Genomic DNA, 26,949 nt, shown 5'->3' with positions numbered 1-26,949 from the left:
GCTTGCACAAAGAAATATAGAAATTAGGAGCAGGAGGAGACCTTCTGGCTCTTCGAACCTGCTCCGCCATTCACGATGTTCATGGCTGATCATCCAACTCAATAGCCTAATCCTGCTTTCCCTCCATACCTTTGGTCCCCTTTGCCTTAAGTGCTATATCTAACTGCTTCTTGAAAACTTACAATGTTTTGGCCTCAACTACTTCCTGTCATAACAAATTCCACAGGCTCATCACACGCTAGGTGAAGAAACTTCTCCTCACCTCTGTCCCAAATGATCTACCCTGTATCCTCAGCCCCTGCTTCTGGACACACCCACCATTGGGAACATCCTTCCTACATCTACCCTGTCTAGTCCTGTTAGAATTTTATAGGTTTCTATTAGATCCCCCCTCATTCTTCTAAACCCAAGAGAATACAATTCTAACCGATTCAATCTCTCCTCATACGTCAGTCCCACCATCCCAGGAATCAGTCAAGTTAACCTTCGCTGCACTCTCTCGAGCAAGAACATTCTTCCTCAGATAAGGAGACCAAAACTACACACAATGTTCTAGTTGTGGCCTCACCAAGGCGCTGTAATTACAACCAGACATCCTTGCTTCTGTACTTGAATATTCTCGCAATGAAGGCTAGCAAACAATTTACCGCCTGCTGAACCTGCATGCTTATTTTCAGTGACTGGTGTACGAGGACATCCAGGTCTCGTTGCATATTCCCATCTCTTAATTTATGGTCATTCAGATAATAGTCTGCCTTCTCGCTTTTGCTACCAAAATAGATAATCTCACATTTCTCCAAATTATATTTCATCTTCCATTCATTTGCTCACTCACTCAACTTGTCCAAGTCACACTGAAGGATCTCTGCATCCTCCTCACAGCTCACCCTCTGAACCATCTGCAAATTTGGACTTATTACATTTTGTTCCCTCATCTAAATTATCAGACTGTTGAACTTCTGGCAAGGGTGCTCTGTGGTGCTCAGTTAAGAGCTATGCTGATACCACTTCTCTCCAGATAGCATTAGTACATTTATTTAAAGCTTCTTTCCATGGAGCCAGCTTGCTGCTTCATTCTTCATTTTTTTTAAATGTTGCGTTTTAATTTCCAAGCACCTTCACCATATTACTCCCATTTTCACAGAATTGCACTTGTGACCTTTGAATGCCCTTTGAAATTTTTGAAGTATCTCTTTGCCAGCTACCAGTAGGCGCAACGCAAGATGCATTGGCAGAAATCCAATGAAATGTACCACATGGAACATCTGAGCCCCTGATTCTATAACACATTGTAACTTCTCAAACAAACAATTGTTCCACTATAACGTGTTAGAAAATCTCATGCCTTCTTTATCATTTAGTACTAATGATGAACTAAATTTTGGAGGGGGGAATTATAATTAAAATAGCAACAGTGAATTAAAAATCATGTTTTATAAGAAATTTTGAAATATATATGGAAACAAAAATATGGAGCATAATAAAGTGGATGTTGTTTCACTATTGGGACCTGTAGATGATGTAACTTTGCAGCAGAAGTGTCGCAAGGTGACACAGTGGCACACTGGTTAGCACTGCTGTCCCACAGCACCAGGGACCCAGGTTCCATTCCAGCATCGGGGGACTGTCTGGTATGGAGATTGCATTTTCTGCATGGGTTTCCTCCGGGCGTTCCGGTTTCCTCCCACAGTCCAAAGATGTGCAGGTTATGTGAATTGGCCATGCTAAATTGCTTTAGTGTCCAAAGATGTGCAGGTTAGGTGGGTGTTTTGTTACCTGTGTGGCAGGTAACATGTGCTACCCAATCCTTGGTTAGTGATGAGGTATTCTGAATCTCAATGAAGAAGATTTGAACTTGTCCAGTAGTAACAAAAGGTTTATTGAGTAACTACAACAATAATTGCTTGAGTTCTTTACTTTAACTTTGATACTGGTGATAAGGTTAACAAGATCTAACTACAGTAACTATACATAACTCCACTAGCCATCTGAACTAGTCTGCTATTGCCCTGGTCACAGTGTACCCCGAAGAGAGAGAGAGAGAGAGTGAGACCCAATGTGGTTGCCTTTTATACCCCTGTTGGTCCGGCCCTCTAGTGATCATGTGGTGCTACTGATTACACATTTACCCCTTGTGTACATGCACATATAGAGATCACTACATTCCCCTTTTTTTCGTGTTACATATTTTCTGTATGCTGCAAAGAAAATTGAACAAACATAATGGATGCAGTTTGCAAATGCATTACATAAAATCAATGAATTAGTCTGTCAAATGTTAATACATTTAGCCTCTTAGGTTTTTTCACTTGCGTGAAATAGGTAGACAAATTATGTTATGTACAAGTTGTGGTAGAATAGAATTTACAGTGCAGAAGGAGGCCATTCGCCCCATCGAGTCTGCACCGGCTCTTAGAAGGAGCACCCCACCCAAGCCCATACCTCCACTTTATCCCCATAACCCAGTAACCCCACCCAACACTAAGGGCAATTTTGGACACAAGGGCAATTTAGCATGGCCAATCCACCTAACCTGCACATCTTTGGATGATCTATGTACAAGTTGTGATAATCTTGATGATTATACAAAGCCAATTAATATTTATGAGTCCAATCTTAATTTAAAAAGATTTTGTGAGTCCATACTTTGAGTTTGTTCAGTCGAGGAGTTTGTTTGGTCGAGTTGCTTTCTTCTTCTGTTGTTGAAATGTTGATGTTGTTATTTCTTTGTGAACGTCATCAGTGTTCCTGTGTTTAAGGAACCAAGAAGTCATCAATGAGGTATTTGAATGGTCGAATCATTTGTTGTCTGATTTATGCTTTTTTTTTCTATGCTTGCGGTAGCGATTCTGTGTTACATCTTTGTTGTCTGACCTGGACTTTTTCTTGTGTTTGTGGTATTGATTCTGTATGTCATCTTTGTTGTCTGACCTGGACTTTTTCCTGTGCTTGTGGTATTGATTCTGTGTATCACCTTTCTTGAAAGCTGGCTTGCTTGTTTGTTGTGGAGCAAATGTGAATTTGTGAGATTTGTTGCCATGCCATGGCATGTTTGTACACTTGCCATTGTTTTGCAGTGTGCTTTGGCATTGTCCTTCATGTGTAGAGTTGTACCATGTTGTACAGGTCGTTGTTTCATTGTTGTTGTTTCTGTGTTTGTTGTTTTCGTTGTCATTCTTGTTGTTGTCGTTCTTGATATTTTTCTTATTGTGCTTTTTTCGGTTATGCTTCTTGTTGTCTTTGTTGTTCTTGTTGCGCTGCATGTTGTTTTTGTTGTTGCTGTTCTTGTTTCTGCTGTGGTCTTGCGGTGTTTGCTCAATGAGTGTTCCGTATGGATGATTTGAGTCATTGTCACAGTTATTGATGTCAGTGTCCGTACTGGTATCTGTTACATTGAGCATTTCTTCTTGAGAATTGTGAGAATTATCTGATGTTGCATTGATGTTGGTGACATAAGTCATTTGTGGCGGATTTGACTCCTCTTCCACTTGATTTCATCATTGATTTCTTTGTGCTCCTCTTCTGGAGTTATTTCTGGTTCATTTGAATCACCTTTGGTTTCTTGGTGCTCCTCTTCTGGAGTCAAAATCTTCACAATTTCATTTTCTTGTTGGTCTTGGTGCACCTCTTCTGGAGTCAAAATCTGCAAGATTTCATTCCCTTGTGGGTCTTGGTGCTCCTCTTCTGGAGTCAAAATCTTTACGGTTTCATTCTCTTGTGGGTATTGGTGCTCCTCTTCTGGAGTCAAAATCTTCAAGATTTCAATTGACGTGGTCTCTCTGGACTCATGGTGCTCCTCTTCTAGAGTCAAATGTTCAAGATTTCAATTGGCGTGGTCTCTCTGGACTTATGGTGCTCCTCTTCTGGACTCAACTCTTCAAGATTTCAATTGATGTGGTCTTTCTGGACTCATGAGTAGCCCTACTCTGATTGTTGAGTGCTTCTGTGCAGACGAGCTGAGATCTGTCAGTCTCGCTGTGATCCTGCACATCCTGTATGGGAATTGTGATTTCTTCGTCACTTGTCTCACATACAGTGGGTAGACTTTCAGTGTCCTCTTGTTGGTTAAATGAACTGGGTAGACTTTCATAGTCTTCTTCTGGTGACTCAAATAAGCTGGGTAGACTGTCTTGTTGGTTAAATGAGCTGGGTTCTGTTGGCTCAAATAAGCTGAGTAGACTGTCATAGTCTTTTTGTTGTTCACGTGAGCTTGGTAGACTTTCATTGTCTTGTTCATGCATGGCATTCGCTATGGAGTGTTTGCTTGCTTCCATTTTTGAGTCTGTCACCGAGCTGTCTGTGGAGGTTTGCATCATTCTCTTTGTGGAGGCTTGTGTCGTTCTCTCTGTGGAGTCTTTCATTGCTCTTTCTGTGGAGTCTTTCATTGCGCTCTCTGTGGAGTCTTTCATTGCTCTCTCTGTGGAGTCGTGCAGTGTTCTCGCTGTAGAGTCGATCTGTGCTCTCCCAATGGAGTCGTTCTGTGCTCTCTGTGGCGTTGTCTTCTTCCAATGTATCAACGATCTGCCATGGCACCATGGTATTGGATTCATCAAACATGAGTAGAGTCGTGTTGAGCTTTGCAACCGTGTTGCTGATGCTGTGATCAGCATATCCGAATAACTCAGCCATGTCCGAGTAGTATTATGTGTATTGTTCGGGAGACAAATCATCTCTTTTTCTTTCGGAGTTGTTATCGTTCTCTTCATGTTCAATGAACAAATCATCTTCTTGAGTTTCGGATTTGTCATTGTGCTCTTCACTTTGGGTGGTGCAGACTGCTTGTTCTAGGGTGTTGTGAAAGTTATTTTCATCTGCTGGTGTAAGTTTGGGCATTGTTCTGCCTTTTGAGGTAAGAAAATTGGATTTTGCAGCTTTAAATTTCTTTTTGTTCATTTTTGTGCATTTCCCTTTTAAGTGGGCATGGTCCGGGTCGTTTGACGTCATGATGCTCGTGACGTCATGCGCAGGAATCGATTGTGCATGCGCAATTCGAGTTTCCTTTACTATTTTGCCATTTTCCTTCGTTTTGAGAAGTGCGCATGTGCGTACTGGCTGGAACGCTCTCACTCAAGATGGCTGCCAATCAAAAAGTGCTGTTGCATTGAGTGAGATCCTGTCCCTGCCTCTGCCTCGTGGTGAGTGTTCGCACCATTTTTACCTATTTTGTTTTCCAGATACTGATTCTGTGTTTGTAAAGCCTCACAGTATTCATTTTGTTTTTGTTTATAAGGAAGGCATTTTTGTATAGCAATTTCTAGAGTTAGATACTTATCTTGTAAAGTTCTTCCTTCAAATTTTTGTCAGGCAGTCCATAAATTAATTGATCCTTTATCATAGTGTCTCTGAAATCAGCATAATCACAGCCTTGTGGCATTAACTTGAGGTTTGTAATAAAATCAGTGATGGGCCCTCTGTTTCTCTGGCATTTATGACAAGAGTTAAATCTTTCCAGCATCTCACCAGACTGACTCTTATAGAGTTCATCAAATTTTTTGAGTATTACTTCAAATTTGGTGTTGTCTTCACCTTGTAAGTAATTAAAGCAATTATAGATTTCTCTAGCTTCATGCCCTCCTGTTGAGAGTAGTAGTGCTATTTTTGTGGCGTCAGAGACCGTGCTTAAATCATTCGCTGCGATAAATATTTGGAATATCTGTTCAAATCTTTTCCAGTCCAAATCTTTTCCAGTCATAACGTAAATTACCGGTTGTTTCCAGCTGCCCTAGAGGTCCAATGAGTCCCATAGTTAGTCGTCGAGGATTCATTTGCTGTGAAGTCTTCCACAGCCGAATATCCAGTCTGAATTTTTCTTTTTGTCTCAGCAAATCTAACCAGTTTTGTTAAAGCCATGTTTTGTTACCTGTGTGATAGGTAACATGTGCTACTCAATCCTTGGTTAGTGATGAGGTATTCTGAATCTCGATGAAGAAGATTCAAACTCGTCCATTAGTAACAAAAGGTTTATTGAGTAACTACAACAATAATTGCATGTGTTCTTTACTTTAATTTTGTTACTAGTGATAAGGTTAACAATATCTAACTACAGTAACTATACGTAACTACACTAGCCATCTGAACTAATCTGATACTGCCCTGGTCACAGTGCACCCCCAAGAGAGAGAGAGAGACCCAATCTGGTTGCCTTTTATACCCGTGTTGGTCCAGCCCTCTAGTGATCATGTGGTGCTACTAATTACACATTAGCCCCTTGTGTGCGTGCACATATAGAGGTCTCGACAGTGGAGTTATGGGTATAGGGCGGGGGAGTGGGAGAGGGTGCTCTTTCAGAGGGTTGGTGCAAACTTAATGAGCCGAATGGCCTCCTTCTGCTCTGTAGGGAATTTGTGATTCTATGACATATACTAAGGGTTCAGTTAAATAGTTGAGGGAACTGAGGAAATCAGTATGGCTGAATGCTGATCTTAATAGCATGAATGTAATATAATCTCAAATATTATAGCATGTTTAAATTCCACCCTGCTTCAACACAAATCAACAGCGAATACTAAAAGCCGCTATTATTCTTATGATTGGAAAATGGGTCTCAGGGAAGACCACCCTTTCAAACTGAATTCTGATAATTTAACCATTTTGTTCACACCTGTGATCTTTCAGATTCAAAGCACCAGGCTTTGAATGAAACAGTGAAATATTTTCAATTAAAGACATAACACGGAGTTATTTGGGTTTCCATTTTGTCTTGGACAAACCCTCTTCTCACCAGGTTTACTTACTTCCAATTCCCATCCACTATAACTTCCTCCGCCTGCCTGAACTTGTTCTTACATTGAACAAGTGACTCTTCTCATTCAATTCGATAACTGGTATATGTCCAGGTAGTGCGTGTCTATTGATGTGTCTTTTTGTTCCAGTCCTGCTCAGGTCTCCTCCTTCACACTTTTTCATTGGTGACTCCTTCGGTTCCCCTTCCTGTTACACCTGAACCAGAAAATTTGATCGATTTTATTTTAAATGTCCACCCTTCCATCTGCTTCACATGGTCTATCTCCGACTCTCCCCGTTCTCCACTTTTCTATCTCCATGTTTGTGGATAGGCTGTCAACCAATACCTGCTATGAACCCAACAACTCCCTCAGCTTGCTTGACTACACCTGCTCCCACCCTGCTTCCTGCAAGCTTTCGATTCTATTTTACCAGGTTCTCTGGCTCTGCTACTTCCATACTATTGCTTCTGATATTTGAGTCTTTTCTCTCAACTGAGCATTCCCCTCCTTTGTGTGGTTGACAGTGGTCCTCAATCTTGTCCTTCCCATTTCCTGCACTTCAAGCTGCAAATACTCCACAGGTTAGTCAGCATTGCTGTGTGTGCATGTGTATTTTTGGTTTACTATTTTCCTTTTTAAATGCTGTTCATCTGTACTATCTTCCAACCTAAGTCTAGGGTCTGTTAGATTCCAGGAAGCCATCAACTCACAAGACATTAGTTCAGCACATTATTAATTGAATGACCATGTACATTTATTACCACTTTACACAATTCAAGCAGTCACAGACCATTCACAGGAGCCCAGCAAAATATTCCTATTACAAGTTGTACTTAAGCATGTGACTGCATGCTTACAACTGGGTCAGGAACATTCTCTTGTCCTTCCAAAGTGCCAATTAGCTAATCGTACTCTTCCCCCTCTCTTGTATTACCATTTTTCTCATATAAGATACAGTGTTTGTTTTTGGACAATTCCTGACATGTCGAAAATCCCAACATTTTAAGATTCAACTGACATATTTCTATGTCTCTTCTATCTTCCTGTTTTGCCTGGTTTTGTTCAATGGTGTGGCTTCTGTTACCAGAATTCATTTAGGTCACTTGCCTGACAAAAAATAAGAATTTTAAGCTATCTAACCCATAATACTCTATAGTACCCATCATGCAACAGTCATTTAGGCCGTAAATCTCCGGTTGTCGGAATTCACTTTTCCCACTGGCACCCCACTCCAGCCAACAGGTTTTGTGGCGGCATAGGATGGTTTTAATGGGAAATCCCATTAACAAGCGGCAGGAGGATGGAATCCTACCACCAGCGATAGACTTGCCACCGAGAAACAGGTGGCTGGGTAACCGGAGAATCCTGCCCTCTGCCTCTGTCCCATATTAAGAGTAAAAGCATATGGCAAGATATTTATTCTTTTCTTCAATGGGTCCATATCTGAAGTGCTGATTATCCTATTTGGGGCCTCAGATCCTCAATGCGGCAACTCATCAGGCTTGATCTTGCAGGCTACAGCTCCTGGCTGCAGTCCTGCTCCCTCTCTTTCCATGAGGTTTCTCATATTCAAGGGTACTGTCAGTCTGTCTTATTCGATTTCCTGTTCCTTTCCTTGGTTCTACTCACTCTCAGGGACTTCAAGCTGCCCTATTCATGTCTTTTGTACCTGTCACATTACCAATTATAAGTCCTGGACTTGTCCTTGCTGCTTTCTCCCTCACCTCATGGCACCTGGCTCCACATCTCATTTGTCAATGTTTTGTCTTGAGTTTGGTTCTTGGATGGGTTTCTTGCAGGCTTGTCTGTTACCTAAGATACTATTATAGGCTGTTATTCATAAAAACATTTCTGTTTATTTATAAATATTGTGCATCTCAGTGCTGTATATGAGATTCCACATCTTGCTTCCCACCAGTTCTCAGTCTCTTAGTCACGTGATGTTGCATTATAGTTACATCAGTATCGGGTGCCCCTGATGTTAACCTTTTACTCAACAATCAAAGACACTGCTCCTTGCAGGGAGGTGCCCACAGGGCCAACAGGTTCCTCTGTTCGCCGCTGTCCTCTACCTGCCACCTGCTTCCAGAGACTCTACTACATTAGCATTTTCAGGAAAAAACATTGTCTAAGAGTTAATGAGTTCAAATGATGAATTTAAGCTCATATTAACAGTACTATACACAAGAAGAACAAACTAAACTACAGGTCTTTCCACATTTACTCCATTGGAGAAACGTTCAGGAGTTAGTAGATGAATTTGAAGGATTTGTTTCTCGAGCATGGTAAACGTCAGTTGATTAGTTTGTTAAATATTTGTAAAGCCATATGGTCCCTAGTTGGTCATGATATCCTTTTACACTTTTTAGTACTACTATATTGTCAAGGGTTACATATGCACTGAATTTATCCCAATTTCAAATTGTTGACAGATTTAATTAAGTACAAGTGGAACTACAAGTCAAATTTTGGTTAAATATGCAAAACATTTCCTGTGGGTAGAATTTTAATGAATAGTATTAGTAGGCTGCAAGCTATTATGTAACACTATTAAATGTAAAATGTTACGTTTTATTAAATTTATTCTTAGGAGCTTTAAAATGCTAATGCCCTTGAGATCCAACAGAGAAAATAACCTGGAGACACAGTCAGAAATAATTTGTTTATTTAGAAGGAAAATAATCACAGCTGATGATTTTTCTTTAATTGGAACCCCTGGTGGAACTAGCATCGTTCTATTTATTAAAGTATAACTATTAATCAATACTGATTATAATATGTTTGAAATTAATAGCTGCCCAGGAGTGTTTCTCCAGCTAATGGTATGTTCCCATCAGCCATGTCCCATTTATTGTCATAGGCTGTAAACCAGTCGGATGAACAGTGCCTTATTTTCCTCCTGCCCAGAAAGTTACACATTTTAGTCCCAACTGCCGAACACATGCCTACCTATATTTATCATAGAATTTATCATAGAATTTACAGTGCAGAACGAGGCCATTCGGCCCGTCGAGTCTGCACCGGCTCCTGGAAAGAGCACCCTACCCAAGGTTAACACCTTCACCCTATCCCCATAACCCAGTAACCCCACCCAACACTAAGGGCAATTTTGAACACTAAGGGCAATTTATCATGTCCAATCCACCTAATTTGCACATCTTTGGACTGTGGGAGGAAACCGGAGCACCCGGAGGAAACCCACGCACACACGGGGAGGATGTGCAGACTCCGCACAGACAGTGACCCAAGCCGGAATCGAACCTGGGACCCTGGAGCTGTGAAGCAATTGTGCTATCCATAATATTACCGTGCTGCCCTTCTTGGGTGAATTTTATCGATTCCGGGTTGGATCACTAGGCACACATTGCGGCTGGAGTTCCTATAATCAGGACATGTGAAGCATTATTTAAGGCTAAATAATGAGGATGCTTACCTGGTTTCATTTTAATTGTGAAAATTCAATGAAAAGGTTTGGCTCCTGAGTTTTACCGCTTCAGATGAGGCTCTATCCAGAACACAAGCTTCGATTAGAAGCTGGGTGCAAGTGAAGTCCTGAGGGTTCACTTATTGAAACTAGCCTTTCAAAGAGACAATTTATATATTGTAGTTTCTGGTTCTTTTTGCTGCAGTTTGCTTGAAAACTTTGGTAATTATACTGGATGTCATCTGTTTTTGCAGTTTTGGATTCATTTCCCCACCAATATTTATCTTCATTATTCTTAGCTACTTCTTTGACATTGCCTCTTAAAGTGACGAAGATGGGATGGATGTTCCTTTAGGGGTTTCAAATGTGTTGCATAATTGAGGTGAAGAAAAATATTTCACAAGTTGCATGTACAACCATCCTTGAGGTGCTTTAGATGTACCTATCAACTCAAGCATCTACATTTATGTGTCAAAGGGGTATCACCTTTGCTATCTTAATTGAACAAGACAGATTGGCTATGCTATCATTTGCACAGTGTTCTTTATTGAACACTACACATCCGAGCCATCCAGGTCAAGCAAAATAGAGAACATAACAACATCCAGCCACACTTTGGTGAGAGGTTTCTTTCCTCTCAATGGTGGTACAAAGAATGTGGCTGCTGCTCCTTACACACCTGACAATAATTCAAGGGAAGCATCATTGAACATATGCGCTGTGCTTGCCTTTTGTGAATTTATCATGAACACCTCCTGATTAAATCTACAATTTAAGTTCATTAAGTTTAATTTAGGCCCTTCCACTAGTAGACTTCAAATCTCATCCTTCATCACACTCACTACCCAGCTTAGATACCTAAAACTGGGGTAGAAAAGTTGGAATGCAAAATTGGACCTATTAACACTACTTTGGGTTTCACACACACAAGTCCACACTTACCCCAACTCCATCCTTCTCCAGCTCAAAACCAAACTTTGCATTCGTATCTAGGCCCTGATGTCAGTGTAGAAAACAATTTCATTTGTATTTAGCCAAAGAGCTTATCTAATTCCCTGGGTTCTCGGCACGCCAGTTTAAAAATATATGAAGTGAGTGGATAAGTTTTATCCAGGAGCAATAATGTCTTATCCTTGCCACCCTGAGTGGAATATATTATATTTCATATTATCAAACTTGGTATGCACAAATATGGAAGAACAGTATTGATGATATCTTGAATTGGGAAAAATAATTTCCAGTATTTATTTTTATGATACGTAGATATCATTAACAGCTGCACAATCATAAATACCAGGGGCAGTTACAATCTTGCATTTAACTCAAGCTGGCAGTTAAATGGCTTTTATTTCCAGTGATGGATGGAACAAATTTCATTTTTTTAATTGAAAATGCATATATAAAAAAAGCACTGGAGCATAACGTCAGTAATATCTAGATTCCATTATAGAAGCAGTGTGTTCAACTTGAGTTCTTTTAGCCCGATGCAGCCAGTGATTAATTAGTTTACTTAAATGTCAGGAAATGTCTCCAGGAATTGTCATTCGTAACTGAACCTGTATAATTGGGTTTCATTACCAGTAATTAATGGCTGGACTTCGATGTCAAGAACAATTTTCATCTAAAGTTGTTGCCATTCGGCTAATGAATTACCCAAAATATCTTTGCTTGGAATGTGTTTTGACAGGTTTTTAATTTGAATATAAATGACAAAATAATGCGACCTCCTTTGCAATATTAAAAGTAGTGCAGTCAACTCTGCCGAAATATTAATTATCTTCAATTTTTTTTCCATGATATGTGCTGAGTAGGAAAGTGAATATTAAGTTCATTAAGTATATGTGAAAGTCATTCCTGTTATCAGGAAATTAAATTATGAGAAAAGATATTTTTCACACGACTGTAAGTCTAGAAATAAATTGCAATATCCACTTTGTTGCGGTCTAGAACATCTGTAAGGAATCAGTAATCCAGCATTATTGCAGTCCTCGTGACATATTAGAAAATCTTAAATGTTGTATCAATGCTTTGAAAAACATAGTGCAGCAGTGTGTCAAATGCTCACAGTGCTATGGAAGTACAAGAAGGATGGATCCTTTGAAATTTCTTCTCACGTCTTCAAAATATTGGTCCCATGCATTGTGTTGATGAATAATTCATATTAACTTGATAGTTGGAAGGTGAACAAATCCCTGCGGCCAACAAAAATAATCTAGAGATGTTACTAAACACTGAAAGAAATAAAATAAAATGTACCACAGGGGTTAAGGGACAAGTTTAATACTCAAATAGTTGGTCAAGACAAGAAATAAATGTCGCAATTTATTTAGGACGCAGCTAGCAGAGACCAGCCAAACATTTGCAGTCAAATTAGTGCACTTAACCAATTCCATCATCTCAGTCATTCCCTCCCATCTAATCCACCCCATCCCATGCCGCGACCTCGCTCTCATGTCAGCTCCATCACATGGCTTTCCATCCTTCCCAATCTATCTCATGGCATTCCATCCTTCCCATGCTGTTCTGTGCCACCCCTGTCATGCCATCCTATTCTCCCACTCCTCCCATGCCATTCTATCCCTTTCAAATCACCCCTTCGATGCCATTCCTTCTTTCCCACTCCTCCATTCTATTCCCATCATACTGTTCCATTTTTCCCATGCCACCCCACTCAAACCATACACCCAGGGTAACTGTTGGACTCCCCTTAGCTTCTGCTGTTCTTTTTTTGACCAACCACGTCCCCACCGCCCATCTACTACCAACATGCATCACATGCTGCAGTCTTCCATGCACCCCACTTGTCTTTGCATGTGCCAGGCTTCACCCATCAAATCAATCAACTTACCAATCAGATAAGTACTGACAGTGAAAAACTGCTTTTTATTGCTATCTATATTTGGAATGAAACTGTTTAGTGTAATTGTGTAATGGGTGTTAATCAGCAGCCTGCATTACACCATTACAAATATTATTTCATTGTCATCATAAGATAAGAATATCGATGTGGTCTAAAAGGGACAACAAATTTTCTCATGTCCATTTTGCACCAGAAACACATGTATCTAATTGCAGATCAACATCTTTATTTTGGTTGACAATAAGTTTGCTTTTGAAAACCTCAAAAGCTGGCACACTGGAATAAATATTTCAGCTTCATCGCATAAAAAAGTTCTAATTTTTAATTCTACCCGCACAGTGTCCTTTGAGCTGGCAGAACAATTGGGAGGGACCTGAAGACCCAATGCAGTACCTCAGAGGATTGGTAGCTCGTGCACTTGCAATACAGGTAAATTTGGATATTACTAAGAGCCACAATATAGTACAAAGGCTTTATTGGAAACATGTGGGTTTTGTTTTAAATATTGATAGCTGTGGCAAGTGTTTTATTTTAGCTGATTCAAGCACATCAAGTGAACGGAATATGCTGCCTCTATGGATTAAGCACACTGCATGTTTTTGCTTCCTTCAATTTTGCTTTGTATCCTTTGTACTAATCATTAATAAATCATTACTTGCAAATTAGTTCACAGGTTTATTGAAGAGTGGCATAAATTTTCTTCATCTCATTATACTCTGGTTTACATAGTTATATGATACATGGTTAAATGTTCAAATGATGAGGTTTAATACCATCTCAAGAAAACAATACATTTTTAAAAGTAAATCTGAAAAAATATGTGGCTTAAAGAATATTACTACATTGTGTGTCATTTTTACACTGGGATGCATAAGGCTAAAATTGAACAGTTTTATTGTGTCACATTTATTTATGGAAATTGTCAAGCATTAACTATTAACCTCTGCCAATTGTACCAATCCTTAAGAACTCTCCATTCCTCCAACTCTGGCCTCTTGTGCATCCCTCTGCCTTTGCTCCAACACTGGTGGAGCTGTTTAGATCCCACTCTCTGGAAACTCTTCTCTAAACCTCTCCCATCCTCCCTTTCTCTTCTTAAAATCCACCTCCTTGACCCTCCTTTCTACTATTTCTTTTGCCTCGGTATCCATTTTGGTCTGATTATGAGGAAGTGAACAAACGAATATGATGGACAGTAGGACCCTGAGGGTAATGTGTTCACAGACAGAGAACAAAGGGATGAGCACAGCATGGCTAGGAAGGGGGAGGGGAGCTTTGCCTCGTGGAGAGAATAGTGAAAAGGATGCTGGGTAACAAGAGGCCCAGGATAAGTGAGCCAATTAGGATATATGACCAGGTCAGGAGGTGTGTAAAATGACCAATGGGAAGTTTGTATGCGAATCTTGATGTAATTTGAAGTATATCTCCAGTGTTCCTTTGTCCTGAGGTTCTCTTTATCCTGGGCTCTCAGAAGACAGTGTGTGTGGCCTGAGGTCCTATGGATTGAGTCAGCCTTGCAAGTTAGTTATTATTAAATGATATGATACCTGCAAATCCATCTCAGATTTTATTGAATCCAGACTGACAGCAAAATAATCAGGAATTAACAATTACACCCCTGTAAAGCACCTTGTAAGGTTTTTCAGTGTTACAGGTACATTTAAAGGTTGTAGTAAAACTGCTTTCTTGCAGTTACTTCAAACATAAGATGCACACCTCAAAGGAACATTCAAAGCTTTGCTTCAAGTTTGCAAGTGAACTTAATATCGTATCTCTTTATTTCTTTGAAAAAAGTAAAGGAAAGCCAGACATTTTAACTCGATCTCTTGACCCTGAGCTTGAAATTTGCAAGAAATTACAGACCAACTTTAAAAATGTACAAACACTTACAATTAGCCGGATTCCCAGGAGGCAATAAGTAATGGATTTCTTAGATAGACTAAACAGCTATATAGGGTGTGAGCTACAACATGAGCAATCCATTATAATATGAATATAAAAGTTGTACGTTTAATACTCATTCATCACACAATAGGTATCACAATTAAAAACCACAGTAATTTCCTGCTAGTTTTCTAACCTTGATAAATTAGACTTTCATGACAGATAGAAGCAGGGATTTATGAGTAGCTGCCAACCTGTAAAAACGCTCAATGATTTAGCCTCATATTAACCTCAGAATGACTTCAACAAAAGCTGTGGTATGAAATGAATAGCAGAATTAGTATTGAAAATCAGAATATTGCAGAGGTGTTCAAAATCTGAAATAAACAGAATATGCAGTAAATACTCAGCAGGTTAGGCAGCATACATGGAGAGGTAAGCAGAGTTTACATTTAAAGTCCAGGACATTTCATCAGGTACTTAATCTGAAATGGTAACTGTGTCTCTTCCATAAATGTTGTCTCTGAATGTTTCCAGCATTTTCTGCTTTTATAGCAGAATGAATGGACTGGAATTTACTGATGGGGAGGTTATGAAGGAAAGCTGGCCCCAAATCAACCAATGTTAGCAGCCGTAATACGCTCTGGGTGACTTAACAAGGTAATTGGGACTTTTGCCACTCACTGGGAGGAAGTCCCATGCTCAAGATTTACCAACCAATCAGATTAGCTGTAACTATAGCAGTCTCAAGCAGTTCCCACTATGCGTTCTGGTGCTGCTGGAACTGCTATACGGTTATACCTGACTCAACATTATACTAGAAAGCACAGTAACACATTGTGGAATCTTACCACAGTTTTTAAACATAGACTGCGCGTCATTTCCGAGTCTTGATCCCAGTGGTTTCTGACAGTTGCCCTCATGTACAGTTTTTTTGGAGATGGGCAATTAAAAGGCACCTCCATGAACCCTGTTAAATAAAGAATGTGGACAAGGTAAATAGTCAAGAGTTCCAATGGGAACGCCTTCAGCTCTCGATGGCCGGCAGCCCCACCAGGAGAAATTGGCACTGCCGATGTAAGTGGGGCACCACAACAGCGTGGGTCTTAGTGGAGGTACCCTCTGAAGACTTTCAATGCTTAAAAATAAAATCAGACCACAATGTCAGGCCATCATTATGGAGGGATATCCCTCTCAATCAATCTAGCATCACCACTGAAATAAAAACAGAAAGTGCTGGAAGTCCTCCGCAGATCTGGCAGGATTTGTGAAGAGCAAAATGGAGTTAACATATCCGGTCCGTGACCCTTCGTTAATCCTGAACACTATAGTTCTGATTTTAAGGTTATTTCCCCTTGTCCTAGACTCTTTCACCAGACGAAATAGATTTTATCCATCTACTATATCAAATTCTATCGTTTTAAGCACCTTAATTAGATGGCCCTTAATCGTCCACATTCAAGGGAATACAAGTCTAATACATGTAATTGGGCCTCAAAACTTATCCCTTTTCGAGCAAGGATCATTCTGATAAATTATGCTGCAGTTTTTCTAAGGTCAATATAATATATCCATCATGAGGTGCAGCTCCCAGAATTGAATGTAGAACTCCAGATGAGGTCTCACCAAAACATTTGCAACTTTACACAACTTATACTGTTTCATATTCCAGACCTCTTGAAATAAAGATCAACATTCCATCAGCCTATGCATTTAATTTTGTATCTTTCTGCTAGTTTTCAGTGATTCCTTTTTTAAAAAAAATAAATTTAGAGTAGCCAATTATTTTTTTCCAATTAAGTGGCAATTTAGCGTGGCCAATCCACCTAACCTGCACATCTTTGGGTTGTGGGGGTGAAACCCACGCAGACATGGGGAGAATGTGCAAACTCCACACGGACAGTGACCCAGGGCCGGGATTCGAACCCGGGTCCTCAGCGCCGCAGTCCCAGTGCTAACCACTGCGCCACATGCTGCCCTTTCAGTGATTCCTTTAAACGGAACCCTAAATCTCTGTGCCTATGCAATTTCTACCTTTTTGCCATTTAGAAAGTACTTTGATCTATTGTTTTTAGGGCGAAGGTGGATTGGCTTACAATTTCCCACCTTGAACATCACAGTTCAAGACTGCCACAGGTTTTTCCACTCACTTAACCTGCACTCTCAATTTTGCTAACAGTCTCTTATGTGAAACCTTGTTCAATGCATTTCAGAGGTCCATACAAATAACATGCACAAATACTCCTTTGTTTATGATGTTTGTTACTGTTTCAAAATTTCAACTAGATTTCTTAAAAATGACTTGCCATTTCCAAATCCATGCCGGTTCACTCTGAAAAGTTTGCATTCCAATTGTACAGTCACTCTGTCCCAAATAACAAATTCCATTAGGTTCCCTACAACTGAAGTTGGACTATTAGGTTTATAACTTTCTACTTTATGGGCACGATCTAATGGGAGAAGCACTAAGTGCGGTAGCAAGTGAGACTTACCGGGTACTTCCTGACGGCCGACCCGACAAGAATGTGACCAGTACCTAACATCAATTAGGGCCAGTAATGATGCCCTGGGCTTCACGGTGGAAATGGCTGTCCCACCAGCTGATTCACCTGGACGGTGTCAGGCAGCTCCCTGCTAACGAGCGGGAGCAGCTTTTAAACTGCTCCCTCCAAGCAAACCTCAGACAGCTAGCAGCCATGCCACCGCACAGACCAGCCCCACATTTTGGGGATGCCAACCTGGCTTGACTGCTGGACATGAATGAGTCATGACGGGACACCCTGTTCCCCCCCAAAGGGGTTGGGGGGTCAGCCACACATCAGCAGGTGCCACCTGGGAGGCAATGGCAGCAGCCGTCAGCTTGGGGAGCGTAACCACACGAACCGCCATCCAGGGCTGGAAGCAGCTCAATGTCCTCCACTGGGCTACATGGGTGAGTTGGCATCAGTCCCCTGGCACTGGACCCGCTACTCATCCAAAGTCTTATCTATTAATATTTCTGCTACATCTACTATGGCCAATTTGTGTTTCAACCCTATTGTGGGCCAGAGTTTAGAGAACACCAAAGTATATCATGGAGTTCACCTGACCCACAACTTTTAATAGATTTTGGTTATGCACAAGGGCCCACTTTACAGGTGTGAAGCACAAGGGCCTACTTTACAGGTGTGATGCAACGGAGAGTTAAAGTATTTTTAAACAAAAACAATGTTTATTCTATGAAGCCAGTTAACATTTTATAAACACACAGTAAACATTTCATCAACTACCAACACTGATACCCCCGCCCAAAGATACAGTACTCGATAGGTAACCCTTCGTAACTTTCCTAACAATATCCATAAGTCAAAGACCCTTTATAACAAAGACAGTAGGTTTACATTCCTTACAGAAACAGGTATTACTTTGAAATAATCAAGTGATCCGGAGATTTTTTAGATTGCAAAGAGAGAGAGAGAGAGACCAAATCCACCTCCTTGGTTTGAATGCAGCTTTCCAACTGAAAACAAAACTAAAACTCAGAGCCAAAACAGCTTCCAGCTCAAAACGAAAGTAAAAAGCAGAGCCAGAGACCAGCTCCATCCACACAATGACATCACTGCAGCCACTTGAGAAGACAAACATTACTTAAAGTGACATTCCCATGACAACCCTCCAAACATCACCCTTACCAATGTTTAAAATCTTGATGACTCTCCCTGCTCCCTCAGTTAATTTGGAATTTTATCATAATATGACCAATGTTGTCAAGTGTTTTCTTATTGTTTCATTATTGACTAAAACAAGCTCATTAGTCATTACTAAATCTAAGATTCTCTTATTGGTTTACGAACATATTGGGTGGATCTTTCGATTCAATGAAAAAGTTTCTAAAAGTGGTAGCAAATGGGAACTGCCACGAGCTTCCCAGCGAGCTTGGTCTGCCAGGGACAGTCTCCACAATCCAATGTTAATTGGTGCACTTAAGGAGGCCCCACGAGATTTACGCTGCAAATCATGGCACACCAGCTGATTCCCCGGGACCAGGTTTACCAGCACCCCGCTAACAATGTAGAGCGGCACTTAAACTGCTCTTGCACAGCCAACCCCACTCAGCTCACTGCCATGCGACCGAGACGACCGGCCCCACGATTCGGGGATACAGACCTGGGGAGGCTCCTAGAGGCGGTCGAGGCCAGGAGGGATATCCTGTTACCTAGGGGTCCAGGAGGGTAAGCCACAGGGCAGCCAATGCTGCCTGGGAGGAAGTGGCAGCAGCTGTCCACTCGGGCAACATCACCGGGAGGACCAGCACCCAGTGCTGCATGAAGGTCAATAACCTTCATCGGACCACATGGATGAGTTGGCACCGGATCCCTACACCACCGTGCCATACCCAAGCACACCTATGCCACCCACGGTGTCCACCCCCATGTGAACCATCTCCCCCCCCCCTCCCGTGGTGAGCCACGCGTGCGGCAAATGCCCGCTTTGCTCTTTGTGTCCCACAGGAGAAGTTGTCCCACAACTGTCGGGAGAGGGCCCAGACAGGTGACGGGGTGCCAGATAACAGAATCCTCACCACCTTCGAGGAATAGGCCCTGGAGGTTACGGGGGTGGCTGAGGACAGAGCAGTCACCAATGTGGAGGTCGGCAAACGCTGCAGAGGTGAGTATCCACCGGGTCCCACCCAGGTGGACTCTCAAACCTGAGTTGTTAATGCCATATAGACTGACCCATGCCGCCCGCTGACCACATGTCTATTCTCCCGCAGCACCTCCAACCAGGGTGGTTCCCCTCCATGAGAACACCTCGGAGGAGATCTCCGAGGATGCCACCATCGATGTGTCACAGCTATTACCCTCCACCAGCGTAGAGACACGCACCTCGGTGGGCAATGGTAGTGGTCAGGCTTCTGGAGCACAATGTGGTGAAACCAATACAGTTGCAGATGCACATCAAGTGAAGGGAGGAACACCCAGGCGAGACAGCAGTCGGAGGTTTGCTGGATCTCTGGAGCAGCTGGGTCCCAGTCAGATGCTGAACCTGTGGAACAGGTATACCCGGAGCTGATGCAGACGATAGGGTGCAGCTGTGTTATTCTGAGGGAGATGTCAACAGCACTCCAGCCGATCGATAGCTGATTGGAGGGCCCCAGAGGCTACAGGCACAGGAGATGGTGCCGGCAATGCATGGCACCGAGGCCAACACTGCTAGGGTGGCGACCACAATGAAGAGCCTGGTGCACAATATCTGCAGCATGAGAGGAGGTGTCCAAGGCGTGGCTCAGTCAGTGACGGCCATGGCTGAGGGCCTTGGCAGACTGTCCAACTCGCGTGATAAGTGCGGGTCCCAGTCTCAGATGGAAATAGCCGAGGTGCTGTAAAGCTTGTCCCAGTTGCAAGTGGGCATTGTCAAGGCGCTGCAGAGCATGTCCCAGTCACTGAGGAGCATTGCCGAGGGCATCAACACCATGGTGCAGACATTAGGGAGCCACCAGGGCTGGCAGGGCCAGAAGATTCAGGGGCAGCCGGGGCTTAATTAAGCTGCCTCTCTGTCCCAAGGTGAACCACAAGGTCCTATGGGCACCGCTTGGGAGGAGGGGACGCTGGTTGCCAACTCGGATCCATCCTGTGGAGTGGCGATGGTGGCCACCAGCTCCCCTGAAGTTCCACACCTCTGATGACGCCGCATCTCGCTGTCAGCCCCCGGTATAGTGTGGCATGGCGGTGCATGTGAGGACACATGCCAGGGGCATCAAAAGCCATACGATCTGGTAAGTAGCAGGCAGCCTCCACCTCTCATGTGCATCCCACGGAAACACCCAGATGCAGCGGTACAGCACAGAATGTCGAGGATCACTGAGAGGGCAAAGGGGTGAAGCATAGTGGGATATGGGGGAAGGCGGTAGGTAGGGCACAATGGATGGAGGGTGAGGGGTTGGTGAGGAGCGTGGGGTGGCACCATCGGTAGTGGGGCTGTGGTGGACGCATGAGATACATTGAAAAACCTTCACCACAGCCAGTAGGGCGCCTCTGGCACTTTCTTTCTCGATGCAGCTGACCACCAAATCCATGCCCCATCTCCCCAGACATGTGGCTCCTGGATTCTCCCACGACTTCCCTGCACATCCCATGCAGGTGATGATTGTGAATGAGCTCTCAGCAGGTGGGCAGGGGCTCAGACTACGACGTAGAATGAGATGTTCCTGTGTTCATCTCTCTGCGGGTTATCATCAACCCCCTGCCCTCGACAGTGACCGCTGAAAGTGCCAACACAGTCCCATTACCCTGGATTGATGTAACACAGACCCTGGGAGCGTGGGAAAAGATGGTGGGGGCGGGGGATAAGGGTAGGATAGTGAAGGTGGAAGGGGCGCAGAGGGATGAAGGAGGGGGAGGAGATGTGATGATGGACTAAGCCATATCCTATGTAAAACGGGCGACGATGAGGACCTCCCTGGCCCTCTGGGCTTACCGGATCCTCGTCGCTGCCACCTGGCCTCCAACCTCTGGCTGGTCCTACGGTTCCTCCCCGGGATTGTCCTCCAGCCCCTCCTGGTCCAGCACCTCCTCGTCATTCTCCTTCTCCTCTGTGGTGGCCACATGTTCCTCCACCTCCAGCACGCCCCCACCCCCCACCCCCACCACCAGACCACCACAAAGTGGGCAACCCTCTGGGGGGTGTACTGCAGAGCACCACCGGAGTGGTCGAGGCATCGGGACCGCATTTTGAGCAGACCGATGCACCGTTCAATGACTGCCGGGTGGCTGCATGGCCTTGTTGTAATGGGTCTCCGCATCGGTCACCGGCCTCCGTACTGTCGTCACCAACCTCAGTACTGGAGTCATGAGCCAGGTCCTCGGCGGGTACCCTATATCCCCCCAAGAGCCAACTGGCCATCCTGGGGTGGTCCTCGAAGAGGCCGGGGATGCTTGACTGCCAGGATGTAACTGTTGTGCACAACTCTCTGGGAAGCATGCACACACATGCATGATCTTAAGTCGATAATCTGGATATTCAAGGAGTGAAACCCCTTTCTATTGACGTAGGGCACTCCCTGATGGTCCTGTGAGTGCAAGATGACATGCGTGCCATCTATTTGCCCCTGAATTTGGGGCAACCTGGCGATGGCGGAGAATCCTGCTACCTGGGGGTCTTGTTGGCCTGATCCGTGTCAAAGTTTATAGAATTTGATGCCTGGGCAAACAGGGCATCCATGACCTGTCAGATGCACCTGTGGGCTGTAGCTTGAGAGATCTGGGAATATTTAGTCCCCAGTCCTGTATTTCATTTAAGTCAGGTCTCCTTTATTATCTCAACAGCATATTTGCATATGGTTATCTATGCCTACAACATGTCATCCTTATTTACTATGCTTTGTGCGGTAAACTTAATTTAGACCGTTTTGTATTTCCTGCTACTCTAATCCCATCCAATACCTTAATATTTCTTACTTTAGCACTATCTGTATTTACAACTCCTTTGTACACCATATTTCTTCTTTCTAATGGTTATATATCCTGCTTCTCATGTTCATGTCAAGTATATTTAAATCATCAACAGCAGCACTATCAACCTGGTGCTCTGGTTTCCTCCCAAAGTTTAAAAATGTGCAGGCTAAGTGGACTGACCTTGCAAAAATTTCCCCTTAGTGTCCAAAGATGTGCAGGTTAGGTGAGGTTACGGGGAATGGACCTGGGTTTCAGACAGTCAGTGTAGACTTGATGGGCTGAATGGCCTGCTTTCGCACTGTAGGGACTCTACAGATCTAAATCATTAGTAAATATTGTGAATAGCTAGGGTCCCAGTACCAATCCCTGCGGTACCCCACTAGTCACTGCCTGCTACTTGGAAAAAGACCCATTTATTCCTACTCTTTGTTTCCTGTCTGCCAACCAGTTTTCTGTCCAAATAAATATACCAACCCCAATCTCACGTGCTTTAATTTTACAACCTAATCTCCGATGTGGGACTTTGTTGAAAGCTTTCGGAAAATCAAAATAAATCACATCGACTCTGCTAGTTATATCCTCGAAGAATTCCAGTAGTTTTGTTAAGCATGATTTCCTTTCATAAACCCATGCTGACTCTGTCCAATCCTGCTACTTTTTTCCCAAGAACTCTGCGATTAAATCTTTTATAACGGATCTCACATTTTCCCCACTACCGACATCAGCCTGGCTGGTCTATAATTCCCTATTTTCTCTCAATCTCCCTTTTTAAATAGTGGGGTTACATCAGCAACCCTCCAATATGCAGGAACTGTTCCAGAGTCTACAGAATCTTGGAAGATGACCACCAATGTAAGTAACCACTATTTCCAGGATCACTTCCTTAAATACTCAGGGATGTAGATTATCAGGCCCTGGGGATTTATCGGCCTTCAATCTCATCAATTTTCCCAACAATATAAATACTGATTTCTTTCAGTTCCTCCCACACACTCAACTCTGTGTTCCCCAACATTTCTGATACGTTATTTGTGCCATCCTTTGTGAAGACAGAACCAATGTATGTATTTCGTTGGTCAGCCATTTATTTGTTCCCCATTATAAATTCCCCTTTTTCTAACTGTAAAGGACCTATCTTTGTCTTCATCAATCTTTTTCTCTTCACATACCTATAGAAGCTTTTACAGTCAGTTTTTATGGTTCCCACAAGCTTACTTTCGTACTCTATTTTCCCCTTCTTAATCAATCCCTTTGAAATTAAAATGAAATGAAAATCGCTTATTGTGATGAGTAGGCTTCAATGAAGTTACTGTGAAAAGCCCCTAGTCGCCACATTCCGGCGCCTATCCGGGGAGGCTGTTACGGGAATCGAACCGTGCTGCTGGCCTGCTTGGTCTGCTTTAAAAGCCAGCGATTTAGCTCAGTGAGCTAAACCAGCACCTTTGTCCTCCTTTGCTAAATTCTAAACTGCTCCCAATCCTCAGGTCTGCTGTTTTTTCTGGCCAGTTTGTATGCCACTTGCTTGGATCTAATTCTACCTCTAATTTCCCTTGTAAGCCATGATTTGGCCACCTTTTCCATTTAGTTTTGTGCGAGACAGGAATGAACAATGGTTGCAGTTCGCCCATGTGCTCTTTGAATGCTTGCCATTGCCTGTCCATCATCATCCCTTTCATTCTCCAATTCATCATAGCCAACTCACCCCTCATACCATCATAGTTTCCTTTATTTAGGTTCAGGACCCTAGTCTCAGAATCAACTATGTCACTCTCCATCTTGATGAAGGGTTCTGTCATGTTAACATCGCGCATCCCCAAAGGGCCTTGCTTAACTAGATTGCCAATTATTCCTTTCTCATTACAAAATGCCCTGCTCTCCAGTTCTTTCCACAACGCATTGGTCCAGAGAGTCATTCCTTATACAATCCAGGAATTCCTCATCTACGGTATTGTTACTAATTTGAGTTGCCCAATCTATATGCAGATTAAAGTCACCCAGAACTACAGATATTCCTTTATCGTATGCGTCTCTAATTTACTGTTTAGTGCCATTCCCAACATCATCCCTAAGTTTGGGGGTCTATATACAACCCCCACAAATGTTTTTTGACCCTTCGTGTTTCTCAGCTCTGCCCATACAGATTCCACATCGTCGGAGCTAATATTCTTGCTCACTATTTCCTCTTTAATTCGCAATGCAACCCCATCACTTTTTCCTTTTTGTCTGCCCATCCTAAATACTGAATATCCTGGATGTTTATTTTCCATCCCTGGTCACCCTGCAGCCATCTCTCTGTAACCCAACTATATTATATCTGTTTACATCTATTTGCGCGATTAATTCATCCGCTTTATTGCTTGACCCAGTCCCATAATTTTTCACTGTAGCCCTGTTTGATTCTTGCCCTTGATTTCTCTGCCTAACTCTTTTCATATTCCTCTTTCTGCCTTTGTTCTTGTCTGTGTTTCCCTCTCCTCTGACTCTTTGCATAGCTTCCCATCCACCTGCCATTTTAGTTTAAACCCTCCCCAACCACCTGAGCAAATACTCTCCCTAGGACATCTGTCCTGGTCCTGCCCAGATATAACCCGTCCAGTTTGTAGTGGCGTCACCTCCCTCAGAACCGGTCCCAATGCCACAGAAATCTGAAACCTTCCCTCTGATGCCATCTCGTCGGCTGTGTATTCGTCTAATACATCCTGCTACTTCTGCTCTGACTAGCACATGGTATTGGCAGTAATCATGAGATCATTACCTTTTGAGGTCCTACTTTCCAACTTGCTTCCTAACATCCTATATTCTGCTTTTAGGACCTCATCCCTTTTTTTACCTATGTCATTTGTACCAATGTGTACCATGACCACTGGCTGCCCACCCTCCCCCTCCAGGATGTCCTGTAGCCGCTCTGAGACATCCTTGCCCCTAGCACCAGGAGGGCAACATACCATTCTGGAGTCTTGATTACCCGGCCACAGAAACATTTATCTACTCTCCTTAAAATTATTGCATTCCCACGCTTTTTACTCCTCCCCTGTATAGAAGAGCCAACTGTGGTGCAATGAATTAGGCTGTTGCTGCTTCCCCTGAGAGGTCATTCCCCCGACAGTATTCAAAGCAGTATATCTGTTTTGCAAGGTACTGTCCACAGGCCAGTCCTGCACTGCTTGCCAATCCTCTTGCTCTGCCTAGTGGTCACCCATTCCCTTCCTGCCTGTGGAATCTTAGCCAAAGTGTGACCATCTCACTACACGTGCTACCCATGATACTCTGTACCTCACGGATACTCCATAGTTTCCACCGCTCTATCTCTGACACCCATGATTCTAGGAGCTGCAGCTGGAGCTACCTCCTGCACACATGCTGGCCCCGGGCACTGGACATGTTCCTGGCTTCCCACATAGAGCACAAAGATCACACCACTGCTTTGAGGTCTCTTGCCATGACGTACCCCTTTAAATTAGGAAGCCTTCGGTACCCCTGTAATTTGGAAGATACTTAAAATCAAATAATATAAATTGCTCGAGGGCCTTTCTTCCCTGGTCCACGTTACTACAAAATATATCCTCTACAAACTATAGACCACACAATATAGACTTTACAAAACAATAAGCGAGAAGAGTAGTAAATACTTACCCAACTGCAGTCACCCAATCAGCTGCTTCAATTTGCCCCTCATCACTTTTGAATCTTAATGTCACCTCAGGAGCTCCAAACTCCACGAATGTATTCCACTCCAAGTTGGCACTAAGTTGATATAGGAGCTATACAAGGCCGTGGGGATAGGTTTGTCTGGAAGGTATGAGAGGCCATGGGGTGGGTACAGGGACATGGGCTAGTGTGCAGGGTATGAGGGATTATGGGGTGATTACACATGGCCTGAGGTGGCATGGCGTGGCTTGGATGTGGCACGAGGAGTGTGTGCGTGGTGAGGGCTGGAGGGTTGTTTCATGTTTTATTCTTTTTTTAAAAGGTTGGGCACAGTGCTAGAGCCCCGAGGCAGGCATTCTGCCCAGCCTGTCTCCACCCAACTTCCTCACTACTTCATGTGTTGTCTGCCCCAACTTATAAGATAGCCTGCCTCTGTCTCTGCCCCCGCCCTTGCCAACCCCACCCGGACTGAAAATCTGTCGCTTAGACAGCCATTTTCAAAAGTACAGGCTTCTAAGTAGAAAATTGTTTCTCCTGTTCTATACTCATGTCTGTGCTTTCACTAAAATTATCGTGTAGTGGGGAAAAAAAGGGACTTATTGTTAATGCAATTTTTGCCCTCTGGTATTTGATCATATTTTAAAATGTTTTTAAATGGCATACAAAGAGCAGAAAATGCCATGCGGCGTGACATGCACTTTATACCAGACATAGCTGCAGTGAAATGTCCTTAGATTAAAATGTTACCATTAAATTACTTAGCAGCTATGTACTTGTATGTCTCATGGCATTTCACAGCCACCAGATGGGCAGTCTTGCCCCTTGTCTTTTGAAGAAAATCACAGATTGCAATTACAAAAACTGAGAACTTTTGTCAAATGCTGCCAAGTCTTTCCCATTCCTGTTTGGCATACTTTGATGTTATATTCTTTCGCCCCTAAACCTTGGTGAGTTCGGACAGATGGGAAGGTAAAC

At 43.0% G+C, this 26,949-nt stretch overlaps 1 protein-coding gene across 2 annotated transcripts in view; it reads left to right on the top strand.

The window, feature by feature from the left end:
- Positions 1-26,949, top strand: part of LOC119977114 (cytoplasmic dynein 2 heavy chain 1) — a 734,352-nt gene that overhangs the window by 651,343 nt on the left and 56,060 nt on the right. For both annotated transcript variants that reach the window (XM_038817726.1, XM_038817724.1), the window contains one exon: positions 13,349-13,438. In XM_038817726.1, coding sequence (XP_038673654.1) covers positions 13,349-13,438 — 90 coding nt within the window. The remainder of the gene's footprint in view (positions 1-13,348; positions 13,439-26,949) is intronic.

This window comes from Scyliorhinus canicula, chromosome 14 (genome assembly GCF_902713615.1).
Source record: "Scyliorhinus canicula chromosome 14, sScyCan1.1, whole genome shotgun sequence".
Classification (NCBI taxonomy): domain Eukaryota; kingdom Metazoa; phylum Chordata; class Chondrichthyes; order Carcharhiniformes; family Scyliorhinidae; genus Scyliorhinus; species Scyliorhinus canicula.
Note: the sequence above shows the minus strand (reverse complement) of the source record. Positions and strands in the feature narration are given on the sequence as shown.